Source organism: Dromiciops gliroides, chromosome 5 (assembly GCF_019393635.1).
Source record: "Dromiciops gliroides isolate mDroGli1 chromosome 5, mDroGli1.pri, whole genome shotgun sequence".
Taxonomy (NCBI): Eukaryota; Metazoa; Chordata; class Mammalia; order Microbiotheria; family Microbiotheriidae; genus Dromiciops; species Dromiciops gliroides.
In genome coordinates, this window is record NC_057865.1 from 165838769 (window position 1) to 165857126 (window position 18358).

Below are 18358 nucleotides of genomic sequence, written 5' to 3' on the forward strand. Positions count from 1 at the left end.
GACCTGAGTTCAAATCCAGCCTCAGACACTTAACGCTTACTGGCTGTGTGACCCTGGGCAAGTCACTTAACCCCAATTGCCTCACAAAAAAAACCCAAAACCAAAAACAAAAGATATGAACAAGCAACTTGGTAATTAAAAAAAAAATGAAACCTAAATATCAATAGCCACATGAAAAAATGCTGTAAATCATTAATAACTAGAGAAATGCAAATCAAAGGAAGTCTGAAGTTCCACCTCACGCTGATCATACACTGACCAAGTTGACAAAAAAGGAAAATGACAAATATTGGGGAAGCTCTGGGAAAATGGGCACATTGATGCACCGTTGGTGAAGCTTTGAATTGCTCCAGCCATTCTAGAAAATAATTTGGAACTACACCCCCAAATTCATTGAAGTGCATGCCATATGACCCAGCAATGCCACTACTAGGCCTATCCTGCAATGAGATCAAAGAAAAAGGAAAAGGACCTATGTATACAAAAGTAGTTTTATTTTTATTTCTCTCCAGGTACCATTTCTGACTCTCCAGACCCTTTCCACCCTGAAGCAGCCTCTTCACCCTGAAAATTCACTCTGCCCCTGGCCTTCTCATACTGTAAGTATACTCTGTCCCTGTAGCCCCTTCTCTGACTTTTAGACAAAACTGCCGATGGCAGTTTTATCCCTAGTCCTGATTTTCTGGACTTTCTCCATCATGCCCCAGCTCAGGTACTTTCTTAAACTTTTTAGAAGGGAATACCTCAAAATTCTGTAATTACTTATAATCATAGCCTCCTTTAACTCCAAAATTCTACAGTTACTTTTAACTTATTCCACAAAAAGTTTGGCTTTTTAAAGTTATTTTTTTTTTAATCAAAAAAGGTTCTTACCAATAAGCTTATTTTCTTTGACAAAACATCTGAATTCTGCCCCTGGAATTAATTCACACCATTTTCGAAGAACAAGCTGCCAAGAAAAGAAAAATCTATCATTACCATATAAGGAGGAAAGGCTAAGAGGAATAACAAACATTTACCTTAACATGAACACACTAGGGTCAGAGAGAATTATTACCAGAGGTATCATGTAATGTCCTTGACATGAGATGTATAGGATAGTATTGTGGTATTTTAGTAAGACTAGGGCCTTGACCTGTGAGTTCACTGTTATAGGGAACTCCCTGATGAGGAAACTCTCTATATAAATGCAGATTGTACCTTCTCTCCAACTTTAATACAGCTATTCCCTATTTGAGGAGTATCTGCTTTGTTTCCATTTCTATGTGTAGGCAAACTCCTAGTAGTATTTAATTGTTCCCTTTTTAATCTTTTTGTATCAAACCATAATAAGCATCATAAATACAGCGTTTGAGATAGAGGTAGCTATGAGTTGTTTTCATCTATTTTGAGGTGAGGGAACATGAATTATTGTGGCGAAAATGTTTTTCATTTGTGATCTTTTGGGGGGAGTATTTTTATGTTATATATTATATTGACACATTCAAAATAATAAATTAAAAGATGCTATAAAAGTTTAAATAATATTTTCTCCTTTTTACTAAATCATATGAAAGGCAGTGTGATATACTGGACAGAGAGCTGACCTTATAGCCAGGAAGACCAGGGTTCAAATCCTGCATGAATGGATTGGCTTTATGACCCAGGACAAGTCACTTAATCCCTCAGTGCCCTCAGCAATTCTCTGTATTAAAGTTACAAATTCTGATACGTATATATTACTGTACTGTAAGAAATTATGACTATGAAAAATATGGAGAAATGGGGGAAGACTTACAGGAACTGAAGCAAAGTGAAGTAAGCAGAACCAGGAAAACAATATACAAAATGACAGCAACAACACAAATGGAAAGAACAACAACAAAAAACAACTGAAACTGAATGCTGTAACATTATAGGGAACAAGCTTGGCCCCAAAGAAGAAATACCTCCCCGCTCCATCCCAGCTTCTGGGCAGGGGATAGGGAAAGGAATGAATGTCAGACAGTTTCACTCTCTTGGATATTTTGGTTAACAGTTTTTCTTTTTCATTCTTTGTTGTAAAGGATAGCTCTCTGATAGGGAAAATAGCAGGGGGAAAACGGGAGATGTAGAGAATATAAAAAACAAAAGATATCAATGAAAATTTATTTTTTAAAAAGGAGAAAAATGATCTGACTTAAAATGCAAATGATAACACAGAAAGAAACCTCATTATCCTACTATGATATTAAATTATTTTATGATCATGAGTGAGTCACTTAACCTCTCTGAGCCCCAGTATGTCATCTCTAAAAAGAAAATATCTCTTTGTACCAACTTCACAGAGTTACTATAAAGTTTAAATAAGATGACATAGATAAAATGCTATGCAAACCTTAATGTGCAATGTAAATGTGAGTTATTATTATTATGATACATTGATATGAACTCTGGAATTAAGTTTGAAGAAAAAAAATTAGTCAACATTTGTAATAATCCTTTTTCTATTTTTCAGGTTTATAAACAGAATATTGTCTAAAATACACTAATCTGTATAAAATTAAAGTTGTGATGATTAGCAAGCCATGATGACAGCCATGTACTCAGTCTTCATCAATAAAGATCTTTGAAACAATGCAGAAATCATATTTAGGAAACAGCAACTGCAGCTGGCAAATAAAATGGCAATGTCACAGAACTACAATGTCAGAGAAGCAATTCATTTCCATCAAATTTATACGAATAATAATAATGATACTTGAATATTTCAGTCATGAGCTAGAATAGTGAACCTAATATAAACAGATGAAACTTGATAAGAAAATAAATGTATACTGTTTCATGCTTAAGTTAAAAAAAAAACATAATTACAAGAACAAGATGAGGAAAGTATGGCTAGAGGACAATTCATCTGGAAAAGATCTGGGAGCTTTAATGGATGACAAGGTTAGTATGAGTCACCAATGTGTTAAGGCAGTCAGAAATACTCATGAGACCCTAGGCTGCATCAACAAAGGCAATGCCTTCAGAAAGAGATGATAAGATACTGTTTTCTGCCCTGGTCAGATCACATCCAGAGACTTATGTTCAGTTTTAGATTCCACAGATTAGTAAAGACATTGAAAGGCAGTAGTGCATCCAAAGGAGGAGATCCAGGATGGCAAGAGGGCTGCTGGACACCATGGCATCTAAGGAATTTAGCATGGATTTTTAAAATACTTGTTGATGTTTGAGAAGAGAAGACTTGGGGGATAGAATAAACTCCCCCTAAGGTATTTTGAAGGTCATCATGTGGAAGAAGAATTAATTTTGTTATTTTTGGCTAAATTTTAAAGTAGCTGGTGAAAGTTTAAGAAGCAGATTTAGTCTTGAAATAAGGGAAAGCATTTCCAAAGTAGAATGCCAGGGTAGGAGGTTTTCCCCTAACTAAAAGCCTTCCCGTCAAAGGCTGAATGACTATTATTTGTCAGGGATGCTGTAGAGTAGATTCCTGTTGAGGAAGGCCTAAATGGCCTTCTAAGGTCCTTTCCAACTGAGATTCTGTGATTCTTCATTTAATGAATGTTTACTGAGTTTTTAATATATCTGGGATCATTCTAGGTAGTGTGGGAGGTATAACATAAGAAATAAGGTCCTTATTCTAAAGTACTTTATCATTTAAGATAGCAAAAGGATGAAACCTTTTATTACTCAAAAATAAAACAAAAGAAACCCAACCTCTAGCTTCTAAAGTTCTGACAATTAAAATGAAAAGTACTCGGGCATAGCGGATAAAGCACTGGCCCTGGATTCAGGAGGACCTGAGTTTAAATCTGATCTCAGACACTTGATACTTAATAGCTGTGTGACCCTGGGCAAGTCACTTAACCCTAATTGCCCCGCACCCCACCCCGCAATGAAAAGTACTCATATATGCAAATGGAACTGTGTTCTTTTTGATTTGGAAGTTCTCTCCAACAATGCAGACTAGAACTCATCCTGTATAATTCTTGTCTGTCCCCCTATAAATTCACCAGAGAGAATCCACCAAATATGCTGGAGATCCTCCTTGTTTTCTCTTGACATCACAAAGATACTAGTGAAACACCCTGGTACCTATCATCCTTTGCTCTTATCACATAACTAGTCCATCTTACCTTCCTATTATATAATCCCATGATAATATCATTTACTCCAGTTCTTCAAAGTTCTTCATTGATTATATGTTACAGCCTACTCACACCCACCATTTGGTTTTTCATTTCTCTCTGTGAAAATCATCTTTAATTCTCTGGAGATTTTTGTATTCCATGTTTTGTTGTCATAGAGCAATGCCAGTAGAATGATGGTATTTCTAAAAAGGGCCTTCATTTTCATGGAAAGTTTAGGAGTATTAAGGGAGCTCTGTACTTTTCCAAAGGCAATTCATCCTGTTCTCCCATTTGATTCTGGGCCTAACTTGTCTATCTGTATTATCTATCCCAGATATGCAAACTGATGTGCAAAGCTCTCTAAGTTTTTTATTGAAATGCATGCTTTAATCTGGGAAATAAATATTCATCCCCTGGGTCTTTAGCAATCATCAGCCAAACTTGAATGCTTACAGTTCTCTTTCAGGAGGCTCTATAATATTCCAGGTTTTAATGTAATTGGCACAAAGGCATATGAACATTAAGAGAATCTTAGCATCTACAGGGAATGTTTCTTCAACATGGACTCTATGCTGAATCTTCTCCACTACAGTGATGAAAAGCTTTGGCAAAGATACATCTCTCTATTTTATATTTCACCTGCTGTTTATGATCAGAGGGTTGCTGAACAAAGTTATTTTAGCTATAGCTCTCAAAATATCTTAAATAATTTCAATATATGAATGAGGGACATCTTGTTGAAAAAACCTATCAGAAAGCATTTTGCTCTACCAGATGAATTTTTTTCATAATCAATAATTAATATGCATTATGGGATCTTTTATTTGCTACACCTTTCAGTCAGATGTGAAAATAACGTGGTGTGTCATTAATATCACTTACAAAAGCCTACTTATTCCCTACTAATCCCCTCATAAAGCATGCCTTCAATTCATGTAATAAGATAGTTCTCATAAGGATTTTGTACAAATGGGAGGGTAGGAATATGGGGCAGCACTTAATGATATTATCTTGGTCATCTTTTCAGTGTTACTGAAGTCTAAGATTTTTTCCATGCCTTTCAAAGCTTCTTTTCCTTCAGCTACTCTGAACAGCTATCCCTCAAACCTTTCACCATTGTGTCACCTGTGCAGGTTACACATCCGGCTCAAGGATAACTCTCTCATCAATAACAATTCTTTTCTTGTTTGTTAAAATGTGGTATATTTCTACAATGTTATTTGGTGCTCTTCATGTCATATCTAGCTCCTGCTAACTCTTTTCTAAAAAATTTGTTCATGATATAAAGTGAGTCTTCAGTGTAATACAAGAAAAAGACCGATTGAGGAAGAAGAAATAAAACTGACCAAAATCTTGTAGATTACGCTGAAAATAAAATGGGTCTTTTAAAAATTATTGTAACGTTTTTCAAATGTGCTTTGGAGAATGCTCATTCTGATTTTAATGTACTAAATAATATCATAGTAATAATTAAAAGGAAAAATAAATTGCCTAATTTTAAAATACCAAAAAATAAATCAGGTCACAGAAGTTCCTATATATCAATAACTGACATGTTAAAAAAAACTAAAAGTAAAAAAACTGACCATAAAAACAGCATTTCCAAAATTCTTGATATATAGTTGAATGACAAAAACTTTAAAGCCTAGATTATAAATCCTGTAAGTGGTACAGTATTAGAGCACTGAGTCTGTTATCAGTGAGACCTGTGTTTAAACCTAGTTTCAGACACTTACTAGCTGTGTGAATGTGGGCAAGTCATTTAACTTATGCCTGCCTCAGTTTCCTCATCTGTAAAACAGGGATAACAATAGCACCTCCCTCCCAGGGTTACTGTGGGGAATAAATGAGATAATACTTGTAAAGCACTTAGCACAGTGCCTGCCACATAATAAGTGTTATATAAATACTAGTTGTTATTATTATTATTATTGCTATTATTTCATTTCTAATGCCTCAACAAGATGCTGCCATATTTTTGACCAAGTTTAGGAATAAAACATGCTAGCAAAATCTCAGCAATGCAAGATGGAAACCTGGAAGATGAAAGAAATCAGTAAAGAATACAAAGTAACACCATCAGAGCTGCACTGATTTTAAAAGCCTTTACCACTTAATAGTTATTTAATAGCCCAGTAAACAATGATACAGTTCTGAAGTATAGGCCGTACTTGCCCAATCCAACGAGGAGACATACTAATACGAAAACTTGCATCAATTAAAAGCTTTGTTCAAGAAGCTGAAATCATTGATATAATTAGTATCTATAAAGTACTAGTAAAACCGTAAAATAGTATCTATATTGTATTAGTGTATTCATTTGACTAATATCTAATTCTTTTATGATGATCATGGAAGAAAGAGGCAGGATGATAAATCTGACATGCTTTTATGTAACAGTGGAGTAGGATAATACAATTGTTGGACAAGCAGAAGCTAACAGTCATATTCCTTAATGACAGTCTAGAGGAGAACTGAAAAGCACATGGAGAAGTAGAGTTCTAGGTTCCCCTCTCTTAAAAAAAGAAAGGCATACAATTTAAATGTTCATGTAAAAAGAATTAACACTTCTTTCGTATCTAAGTCTGGACTGGTCAAACCAATTCAACCAATTCAACTCAACAAACATCTATTTGATATTTACTAAGTACGAGACAGTGGCGTATCAAAAAAAAGGAAAGCTTTCCTTACCTCATATTCCATACAAGGGTCTGGGGAATCATCAGTACAGTGAATAAACCTTGAAAAGAAAAGTAGTTCTACTTTACTTTCTGCCATTTTACATATACTGACATACTAAATTTATCATTTAAGAGTAATGTTTTGTTGAAATATTAATAAAATTTCATCAGAAATTTGACTGGACACAGGGATATAACTATAAAAAATGTAACATTCTATATAAAACACATTTTTAAAAAGCAACTTTTTATTTATATACATTTGATTACATAAATTATGCTATTATTTTCTTTATGAGGTAAACTTATTCACTTAGTAATAATTGTAATGAGCATAAGGAGATGGTATTTATAATGATAGTATACAGGGAATCAAAGAATCTTAAGATTTGGAAGAAACTGGTAAGTCATATAAGTTCCTACCCACTGTAGGAATGATCTCTTTTACAGCTAAAATATATAGCCATTTAATCCCTGCCCCAAAATTCTAGTAATTCAAAATTTACTATGTGTCATTTTAGGAAAGGGGTAATTCTTAGAAGCATCTTATTTTTTAGAAACAGATTTACCCCCTTTAAGACCTGGGTGTTATAGTGGCCTACAACCTCTATGAGTGAACAGCGTGATATGTCACCCCAAAAACCTGATATAATGTGAGCTTCCAGAAACAAGAAGCTGAAGTTCCTCACCTCATCTGTGGTACTGTTTTTACATCTGGGTGTCATGGTTTTAATAGGAAACTGATGAAAACCAGTTTTCAGAGGAAGGCAGCAAGGCCTTGAGTCTGTGGAGGATGAGGTTATATGAGGATGAGGTTAAGAAAGTGGACAGGATCAGTCAGCATGGAGAACAGAAGAATAAAGAAGAAAATATACCTGTCTTCAAGTATCTGAAAGGCTGTGATGTGGAAAGAATTGTCCTTGTTCTGTTTAGCCGCAGGGGGCAGAATAAGAAGCAAATGGCTCTAGAAGTTCCAATTAGGCAAATTTAGGCTTGATGTCAGGAAAAACGTACTCATAATTAGAGAGTGGCTGCCACCCAGTAAGGGCTTAGTAAATGTCTGATGACTATCCAAAAAAGGCAGTGGGCTTCCTCAAGAAGTGGTGAGTTGCCCCTCCTTGAAGGTCTTCAAGTAGACCTTCAAGTGGTTATTTGTGAAGCCTGTTGCAATAATAGCCATTCCTTTCACAAATGGGTTCAACTAAAGGGTTCCTGAGATCCCTTCCAGCTCTCAAATTCTACAATTCTATTCTTTTAATGGGCTTAAGTAGAATTCCCTATTACTTCTAAGCATTGGTGCTGCTTCTACCTTCTGGAGCTGCAAAGAAAAAAATATTTTAAAATCACATCTTTGTCACACAGCTATTATATAGCTCTAAAATAAGGGAGTTAGATTAATGAACCTCAAGGTCCCTTTCCAGCTCTAAAACTATAATTCTATGAACCTCAAAAGAGCAACCGATGCCAAATGGAAATCACTGATTATCTGTCTCTTAAAATTAGCATTTAAATTATGGAAAAGAAAGGAATTCTACACTGAAAATAAGACAGAATAGATGATCTCTTATATCATAGCCTTACAGAATCACAATGAGCAAGGTGGTACAGTGGATAGAGTTCTGGATATGCAATCAAGAAGATCTGGGTTCAAATACTGCCTCAAGACAGTACTAGCTGCATAACCCTGGGAAAAAGTTCTGTCTGCCTCAGTTTCCTCATCTGTAAAAAGGGGGCTGATAGTAGCACCTACTTCCCAGGGTTAATGTTGTGAGGATCAAATGGGATAACATATGTAAAGCACTTATCAAAACCTTAAGGCAATGTGTAAATGCTAGCTTACTGTTATCACTATTACCATATTATCATTAGTTATCATTACTTAAAGCTGGAAAGGACCTTAGAATTCATCTAATCAAATCCTCTCATTTTCTTAATAAGGAAATTAACTTCTAGAGAAGTTAAGTTACCCAACCAAGGTCACATAGTATTGATATATCTACTCCTTTTGTTTTTATGTCCATTTGAACAAAGGATAATATGAAAACCTATGACAAGTTAGAAAACCCCAAATCATCATACAACTTAAAGTTATAAAGGCTTATGCAAATTAATTTTAAACTAAGAACATCAGCATAAAAACATCATCTTTCACAATGTTTTGCTAATACTTTCAGTAGTAATAATCACATTAAAATAAGACCCAATGCAAAAAAAAAAAAAAAAAGACCCAACTAATTAAACAACTTTTCAGTAGGCTTGGAGTACTCCATATTTTTCAATTTGATCCTATCACTATGAACCTAGATAATTGTTAGTGGTTTCCCAAAGATCTGATGCAAGATGAGTTCATGGTTCAGATTTATAGGCTTTCCCTATAAACTTGGAATACGCCACGTAATATCCTCAGTGTAATTGTTTTAAAAACAAAACAAAACCCATGCTTGTCCATCTATCTGTTCACCTGAGCAATACAGCCATTTTCCCTGGCAGAGAGGGGAATTATCTCTCTGTAAATTGCCTGGGGGAAAAGCTTTCTACCTAAATGCTTCCCTCTGGTACTTTCAAGGCTTGGTCTGGTAAATCAGAATCAATCAGCAAGCATTTAATAAACTTCTACTTTGTGCCAACTCACCATGGAGAAGTAGACAAAAAGCAAGTGTTAAAGTCCAGAAGAAATGGACTCAAGTCCTGCCTCTGACACCTGTAACCTTTCAATGAAGATGCTAGAATTTCCCAAACCAATGAAATCAGAGATCCAGTCCCTATCTATCCCTACTATGTGCCAAGCACTGTGTTAGTTGCTGCACATATGAAGGCAAACAGGAAACCATCCTTGCCCTCAAAGAGCTTACACTGTATCGGGGGAGACATACAGGTAAATTTAGAGGCAGATACAAAATATGTATAAATAAATACAAAGTAACTGTGGAAAGCTGGCAGGGTGATGAGGAAAGGTTTCACAGAAAAGTGGCCAACTGAACTATCTTTTAAAAAAAAATTTTTTTAAGAACATTTTTCTTTATAGTTTTGGGTTCCAATTTTTATCCCTCTTTCCCTTCCTCCCTCCCCTAGTTGGTAAGCAATAATATAGGGGCGATACATGTGCAATTATGTAAAATATAACCATTTTAGAAAAGTGGCCAACTGAACTAAGTCTTGAAGGAAATCAGGGATTCTAAGCAGTAAGTACGAGGAAGGAGCACATTGCCACTATGGAGAAGCACTGCAAGGGCATGGAGAGAAGATAGACGTCTATAAAATGAGAAGCAAGATCAGTATGGCTACTGTCTGGCACAGTGGGTGAAGAAGTAGAATGTGTAATGAGGCTGCGAAGAACTGTAAATACCAATTGAAGTAAATGACAATAGAAATTGCAGGCTAATGTAACGATTTGAATGATGCCACCTGCTGGAGACTTACTGTAGAAAAGCTCTGCCATGAGGTGAATATCTCTGAGGGCAAGACCATGCGTCTTTTCTTTGGCGTCAGGAAGTGATGTTTGCTGGTGGGAGGAAGAAGGGGGATGCTGGCACTCTGACTTGCTCCCTTTCCTGTGGACTCTGGCGGAGAGCAGAGCTAGAAATGCTCTCTCCCTTTGATAGATGAATGTAGGCCTTTCTCTCTCTCTTTACCAAATTCTTATTCTCCTTAATAAATGCTTAAAAGTCTAACTCTTGCTAAAGCTTATAATTTATTGGCAATCACTCATTAGATATTTTAGACAGACTAGCTAGAATTTTAGCCTTAACACTAATAAACCTCAAATCTTCAACTGTAAACAAAACCTGATAGTTTCTACAAGTCCTACCTTTCCAAAAGACTATTTTGGAACTTATAGGTTATTAGTGATAGAAAAATCCAAGGAGAATAAAACCATATGTGCAACAGGATTTTCTTCAATAAAGAACCTACCAAAATGGGGTTTCTGGTTCATCAAAAGAAAAAATGAGTTCTTCACAGTATTTGTACTATAGCCTGGGATTTTACTGGGCAAATGGTATTTAATCCTGTTCACACTGTCTTCACAAGAAAAATTTGCCAAAATTTACAATGCTTCTAGCTTAAGTTACATGAGAGATATAATAAACTTACTTGCAAATTACACATGAGAAAGCTGAATTATTTACTGAACAAAAATCACTGGTATAAGATTTTTTTAAAAAATGCAACGGCAATGGACAAAAAAACCAATAAATCTATGTCCAGCTCTTACTAAACAATGGTGCTCAGCTTAATGGAAATGAATAAAATAGGAAGGGTTCAATTTCTACTTCTATAAACTAAGATTGTAAAGTTCATCCTTAGTCTGAAAAAGGCAAGGAAAAACTTTTTTTGGGGGGGAGGGCAATGGGGGTTAAGTGACTTGCCCAGGGTCACACAGCTAGTAAGTGTCAAGTGTCTGAAGCCGAATTTGAACTCAGGTCCTCCTGAATCCAAGGCTGGTGCTTTATCCACTATGCCATCTAGCTGCCCCAAGAAAAAACTTTAAACAGAAATTCCAAAAAACTCTCAAAAGCACATGATAAAAAGAACCTAAGCAGTCATCCTTGAGATTTTTTTATGTGGTATCTCTGCAAGCAATATTTGCAACAAATCATCTATTCTTCCCACAATTGCCTTGATGAGCCATATTGCTCCCCAAAAAGGCTAGTATAACTGCCCCACATTTTTATAATAAACATTTTTATTAAAGTTTTGAATTACAAATTTTTCCCTCCCTTCCCCCATTCTCCCCTCCCAACTGCCCCACATTAAAAGGTGATTAAGTGGATAGCCCATGGGAAAGGGGGAAAGAAAGATCAATATTCTTTACAAAAGAGAAAGTTTTTAATTTCATTTGAAGGCTTCTGCCAACTTTGACACACAAGTATAAATAATAACAAATATTTAGTAGATATCTTCATTATCATTAGATTATAAGCTACCTGCTAGAACAAACAATTTAAAGGCAGGAAATGAGAAATACTGAAGAAGTCTCCAGAGCCTAGCACAATGGCTTAAAGTTACTTGGTATTTTGCAATGCACATTGAATTGAAAGTACGTTGTATATGGAGAGAAAAAGGCCAGTAAAAATTGTTCTCAAATAAGAAATGGTTTAAACCTATTTGGTACCCTTAAGCAAATAATTTGTATAAGATCCACTAATTTAAAAAGTCTAGAAAACCCTATTTCCAAATTATGAACTCAAGGTTCTCGGCAAGATAATTGTATTTAATCTAGTCTGTTATTAACTCTCCAAAAAAGTAACAAAACTATGATTAGATAATGTTACATAATATATAGAGTGAAAGCAAATGGGAAAAGGATCCTCAGATACAAATAAAGCAAACCTACAATACAATGCACTAGGAATATAAAGCTCATGCTACCCAATGCATTTAAAAATAGGACAAAAAATTGTGGGAGGTGGGAGGATAGTCTCTATTTTCAACAACAACAACAACAACCCAAAGGGCTACTTTGATGAGTTTCTATGAAAAACTATCAGCAAATACTTTTCTGAATATATTAGAAATAACCCAACTAACTAGAACTTAGGGAAACAATGTAATTGGTTGATGATTTGTTGGCAACAAAGACTTTGGCCAGAAGCAGAAAAGAGGTATACATTATCAGTTGATACTTATTAACTACAAGGCATTCATAAATCTTTTTCCCCTTTCTTTCACTTCTACCTGGCTGACTTCCCCAAAATGCTCTTTCAACTTAAGCAAATCTAAGCCTTGTGGCTTACCTTGTACCTTCATGACCAGGCATTAATCAGTTATTGATGATTATGCTGACAACTATAAGCCTCTTCCCCAACACACTGTCTTGATGCCCAAAGATTGCTAAGGGCTGTTCTAGAAGATGTCTGATTCATATTTGCAAAGTCAAGTAGAATTAAATAAACATCAAAATATGTCCAAGATCCAGTTATACTGAAAACACTAACAGCATTCTGTGGGTAGAGTGCTGAGAAGTTTTATTCCCACATAAAAACAACTGTATAATATGTAGAATTTCACAGTCTTTCCTTAAAGAGCTGAAACAAGTACTGGGAGAGCAGTCAATCAAATGGAGTCACATCTAAGACCTGGGCTCCCACATTCAATATGTCGGAATCCCACTTTTTAAATTGTGTAAATCATTCAATTCTTTGATTCTATTCTCTTCAGTGCTATTACTGGAGTAGCACTCAAGTACATCAGTGCCTAATTAATATTTACAAAATATTTTAAAGATGAAAAAAGTTAAATATCATTATATTTATATTATATTTAATAAGCAACTTCTATCCAATTAATGCATAAGATACTGGTAAGCATGTCATAACAAATTCTTACTAAATTAATAGAGCAAGTAATGGGATTTTGTGTACTAAAATAATAAACTTTTAGCCACATTCTTGATCATTTTGAATAAATTTTCACAGTAACATATCGTATGAAAATTAAGAGTTATTTATCAAAGAGCTTCTTGCCATATGGTTTATAGCTGGTTTAAAAATGCAATTAAAATATAGTTTTTATTATCCTTCACAAGGAATCATGACTGAAATAAGCGTGAGACAGATTACACGTTAAGAGACATCTCCAAAAAACATTCCCCTAAGGATCACCACCAAAATATGCTGTTTGGCCTATATGTTCATTAAAATTTGTAACTTACAAAATTGAAATAAATGTTACTTAGTAGATTCAAAATATTGGACACATCATTGTTAATACCTTGTATTTTATTGTGAGAAACTTCTGTTATTTAAAAACAGTTAGCCGCAGAGTATAACTGGGTAGCAAGCCCTGCAAAACCAGAGCTAAGCAAAGTTCTTCCCATGTTTTCTGATATGATCTCTGATTCACAATTAGGCTTCTCTTTAAGCTTTTCTCAAAATTAGTATTACTGCAAGATATATAAGCAAGCACTATGGAAAACATGTGTTCTTGTAAAGGTTGAGAGGAAGGTGCAGAAAGTTATTGGGAACTTTGGGTTCAAAGCTTCTAAAAAGTCCTACTCTGGCTGCTGGGTATGAATACCTGCACAACAAAATTAAAGTTCCTAGAAGATCCCACTTCTTTGACTTTTCAATGTTGATGAGAGGAAAATGTCACCGAGATCACTGGGAAATGAGCTTAGTCCCAAGATCAGAACACAATTTTTCAGAAGTGAAATACGCAAGCTTCTTCTAAAAAGAACGGAAGCACAAAGATTAGGCTGTTGTGTAAATCACATTTTAAACCTCACTCGCACAAACTGAAGATAGAAGAATTCCTCTTAAGTAACAGTCAAAAGTCAATGTCCAATGATATGCTGTTCTCCAGGCTAGTTTCCAGCTGGATTTATGAATAATAATTTTTTCAAGGAAATTTTAAGAAAAATTGTAAGGAAAACAGCTTGACATCCTACACTAAGAATCAAGACGACAACTGACCTTAAGACACAAAGTTATTTCTTTGACTTTACAATCCCCTCAACAACTAATGGATCCATTCTCACCACTGAGCATTCTTATTTTCATGTCACATGAATATCTAATTTTTGTTTGCCTGAGTCCTACACTTAATCAAAAAATAATAATTAATGAGGGAAGACTAGCGACTTAGTTCTTATAAACATTTTAGGTTGCTTGACTGATTATGTCCATAACAATAATTCAATCAAGAAAATATAGCACAGATTAATTATGTTTAGTGCATCATATTTTCTTCATCTACTGCCTTTACACTACTCTTCTTTGAAACTTCCTTCTTTGGAACTTCTTCAGTGCTGAGGAAGGTCATAACAAGAGATTTTCCATAACAAGAATACTACTTGCCCTGAATTAGGTAGCTGTGTCACTGTGGAAAATGAACCTGAGTGTCTCCTATGTGACAGGCACTGTGCTGGGTGCTAAGGATACAAGTTACTTCACCTCTAAGTCTCAGTTTCCCCTTCAATAAACTGGAGATATATTACTTATTGGGGATAATATTACTTATGCTACCTCTCACAAACATTATTGCAAGGAAAGCATTTAATAAAGCTTCAAGTGCAACAAAAATATAAGTTACTAAAATGTAGGCTCCAATTAAAATTTTTTTCGAAGGGAAACAAACATTACTTTCCTAAATAGAAAGTCAAAGGACCTTCAGGAATCTTTCAATTTAATGGATGAAACTGAGCTCTCATCCCAGCTCTGTCACTAATCAGCCATGGGACTTTGGGCTACTTTCAGTCTCAGTTTGCTCCCTCTTTTAAAATTACTTTGACTAAAAGACATCTAATATTCCTACCATCCTTAAAAATCTAAAAAATCTCTGTGAATGAAACTATGCTTACCAGCACTTTTAGCTTGGCAAGAGACCCCAAAGACCAAAGCTTTTATGAGGCACAGTTGTATTTAATGACTAAAAGATTTTCATAAGATGCTGCTCCATGTGGATGGTTTTGTTAGTGATAACCAAGAAACAGTCCTGGAGAGGGACAAACTATGAAATATTACAAATTATCAGTAGTCCCTGGCTCACTCAAAGAAAAGATTCAAAACTCAGTCCTATCTACTTGCCATGGCCAACTCCCAACCATTTATGAAGACTGACCTTCTATGGGTAAATACCCTGGTAACTTAAAGTTTCAGGTGTAGGAACTAATCTCACTTCCTCTCCCATATAAATGTCTAGGCTACAAAAAGCAGAAACAAACTAAACCTAAACTAGTCTTTCCACCTTCTCTCAACCTCTACGGCAAAAGCAATTGAAAAATAAAATTATATTAGTCAAAAGATAAATGAGTGGTACAACTGGTATATGTGAGGGCCAAAATTTGATATATGGAGCGTTATTTGGGTGACTCGCCTTAATATAGGGCTACTGGAAATAATGAGGGACCTTTTAGGTTCACTCTCCCCTCTGAACTGTTCTTTTTAGATATTTCTCCCAGGCCAATAAGAAAGGAGCCTTACAGCTTTAATTCACAGAAGGATCAGATTTTATTACTTGAGAATTAATTAAACAAAGGTAAAACTAATAAAAATCAAAGACAAGGAAATAGGAAAAAAGAAATACAGATAAATACTCTTAACTCTAAACTTAACCTATGCAATCCCCAGACCATTTCCAATTAAGCTAGTTCAAAGGAATTTAGGGTTTTCCTTAATTAACTCACCAACACCTGGACAGTCTACAGTTGCGCGCCACCAGGAAAAAGCAGCCGCCCAAGAGAGAGTGAACTCACACCACCCGAAGGGGAGAAGTCTGAGAGAGCGCATTCCAAAAGCAGCCTAGCATTCTGGAAGAAGTCTCCACCTCCCTTCAGGGAGCATTCAATCTTTCCTCCCCCAAAAGGGGAGGTCCTTCCAAAACTGCCTATGGAGAATTCTCCTTCTGACCTCAGTAGCATACGTAACCTCAGGGTGGGCCAGGTGTGGCCCCATGGCCCCTCCCAAATGCTAAAAACTGCATAATAATTTTACCACAAATAATTTTTTACCACATTCCCCCCCTTTGTTTCTTTGGAAACACGTATGGGTTTGCTCAATGAAACAGCCAAAAATATAGCTGCCCCTTTTTATCTCTATTTTAAAACAAGATGATTTTGATTTCATAGTACAATGTTAATTCTGGGAGTATTGTGCTCCCATATTCTGAGTTGTTTGTTTTTGTTATTTCTTTTCTCTCAACTGATTAGATTATTTGATCGAACTCTATAAAGCATTTCCCTGGCAAACTGGTTGCCATGGCAAGTGTAAATTGACTCTAGAAGTATTATTTTTGATAAGCATATTTTTAAAAAAAAGAGGGGAACATTTGTAAAAGTTTTCTTTAAGATTGTGTTGTGTTTTAACTTGTATTTAAATATGTTCTGATTTTTCACAAAATTGTATACTTAGTAAAAAAGGTATTGAAATTGTTGCATAATTATATATTATATTCTGAGTCAAGGTACATTCACATTTTTTGCGATCATTAGTATCCTCAGTTTTTAAATCCATATGAGACTTGGATTATGGGAATTTATCATTTAAGACATTGATTGCCTTCATTCTGAGTTATCAGATGCCAGTTGGCCAAGATGCCATCCGATCACAAGAGGAATACATGTAAGAGCAGACACTGAATTGTCACATGAGGGGAGACATGCATGAAGTCAAGGTACAGCCAAGGGAACGGCTTTTGACAAATGTTGAGGCTGGTTTCTCTTGGTTTAATTTTTTTCCCCACAATATTGTACAGATGGCTGAAAGTTTTCATCCCACCCATCTGATTCTACACCTGACTTCTATTCCTCCTCCTATATGCCTGATAGCATGGACGTCTCAATCCCATGCATCTGATTAAGTCTGACTCAGTTTCCTCCAATATGTTTGGTGGCACGGACATATATCCCATTCACCTGTTTTAAAACTTAGAATACTGCATGAGCAGCATATATTGCTCAAGTGTGGGAATGCTCATATCCCATCATTTCTCTGTTCTTTTACGGTAACCCCCATAATTATCTCAGGTGTCATGATAAATACAGTGTTGGATTTGGCCTTGACATCTGTTACCAATTATATTAGATTTTTAAATTTCTCATAATGGCATGAGGATAATTAGGCAGATGATGCAAAAAGTGATGAAACAAAGATAAAAATTATTGTTTAAAAATTAATATCACAGCAATTGTCTTCTCAATTTAGCCTCCACAAGGGGGGATTATAGTAATATTAAGTTTTAGAGAATGTTTCAATTTTTGTTTTATTATATGTTTCATGTGTAACAACTAAGATTCTGAATTCCCTTAGACATGTTTTTAAGAACTCTCATTGCTTGATTTGATTATTGACAAAGCTATTTTAAAGTTGTGTTAAGCTCAATTTTGTAGGAAAGTTTCCTGGCTTATTACCAGCATCTACACATCAACCCTTGAAACGAATTCCATTTCATGACTACACCCAGAGGATATCTCAAGAATCATCTGAGAAAAGACTTTCAAAGACTTTAAATGAACAGTTTTGTTTTGTTGTGGTTTTTTTTTTTCCCTTCCGTTATTACATACACCATTTGTAACATGTATTCTCTGCAGAGACCCTCCCTCTGCAGCCCAATGTCAAAGTGCCGGTTCATGACGGACCACCCATCTGGACAAACTTTCCTCTTTCTCCTTTTTCTATATTGTTATCAACATATTGTTTGTTAGCATAGGGCATTATATTCTGTTATTTTTGACTGTTTCATCAAGGAAACACCCTGTGTTTCTTGAAGAAACAAGGCGGGGGGAACTGTAACAATTGGAATGACGCCACCTGCTGGAGACTTACTGTAGGGAAACTCCGCCATGAGGAGAAGGCGCCTGAGGGCAAGACATGTGGCTTTTCTTTGGCTGGTGCTCTCGCTTTCTTTTGCCAGGTCTCTCATAGAGAGCAGAGCAGAACTGTAGCTCCCCAAGATAGATAGCTGAATCTAGGCCTCTTTCTCTTTCTCTTCACCAAATTCTTATTCTCCTTAATAAATGCTTAAAAGTCTAACTCTTGCTAAAGCTTATAATTTATTGGCAACCACTCATTAGATATTTTAGACAGACTAGCTAGAATTTTAGCCCCCTACATATACTTAATATGTTTAATACAATAACCACCCCTCAAG

The 18358-nt window shown here is 35.5% G+C and overlaps 1 protein-coding gene across 1 annotated transcript in view; it reads right to left on the reverse strand.

The window, feature by feature from the left end:
• The window catches only part of CDC123 (cell division cycle 123), a 105621-nt gene that overhangs the window by 36107 nt on the left and 51156 nt on the right, over positions 1-18358 (reverse strand). Inside the window, exons 7-8 of the mRNA XM_043965246.1 lie at positions 6783-6831; positions 874-949 (exon numbers count right to left, since the gene is read on the reverse strand). Of these exons, the coding sequence (XP_043821181.1) occupies positions 874-949; positions 6783-6831 (125 nt within the window). The remainder of the gene's footprint in view (positions 1-873; positions 950-6782; positions 6832-18358) is intronic.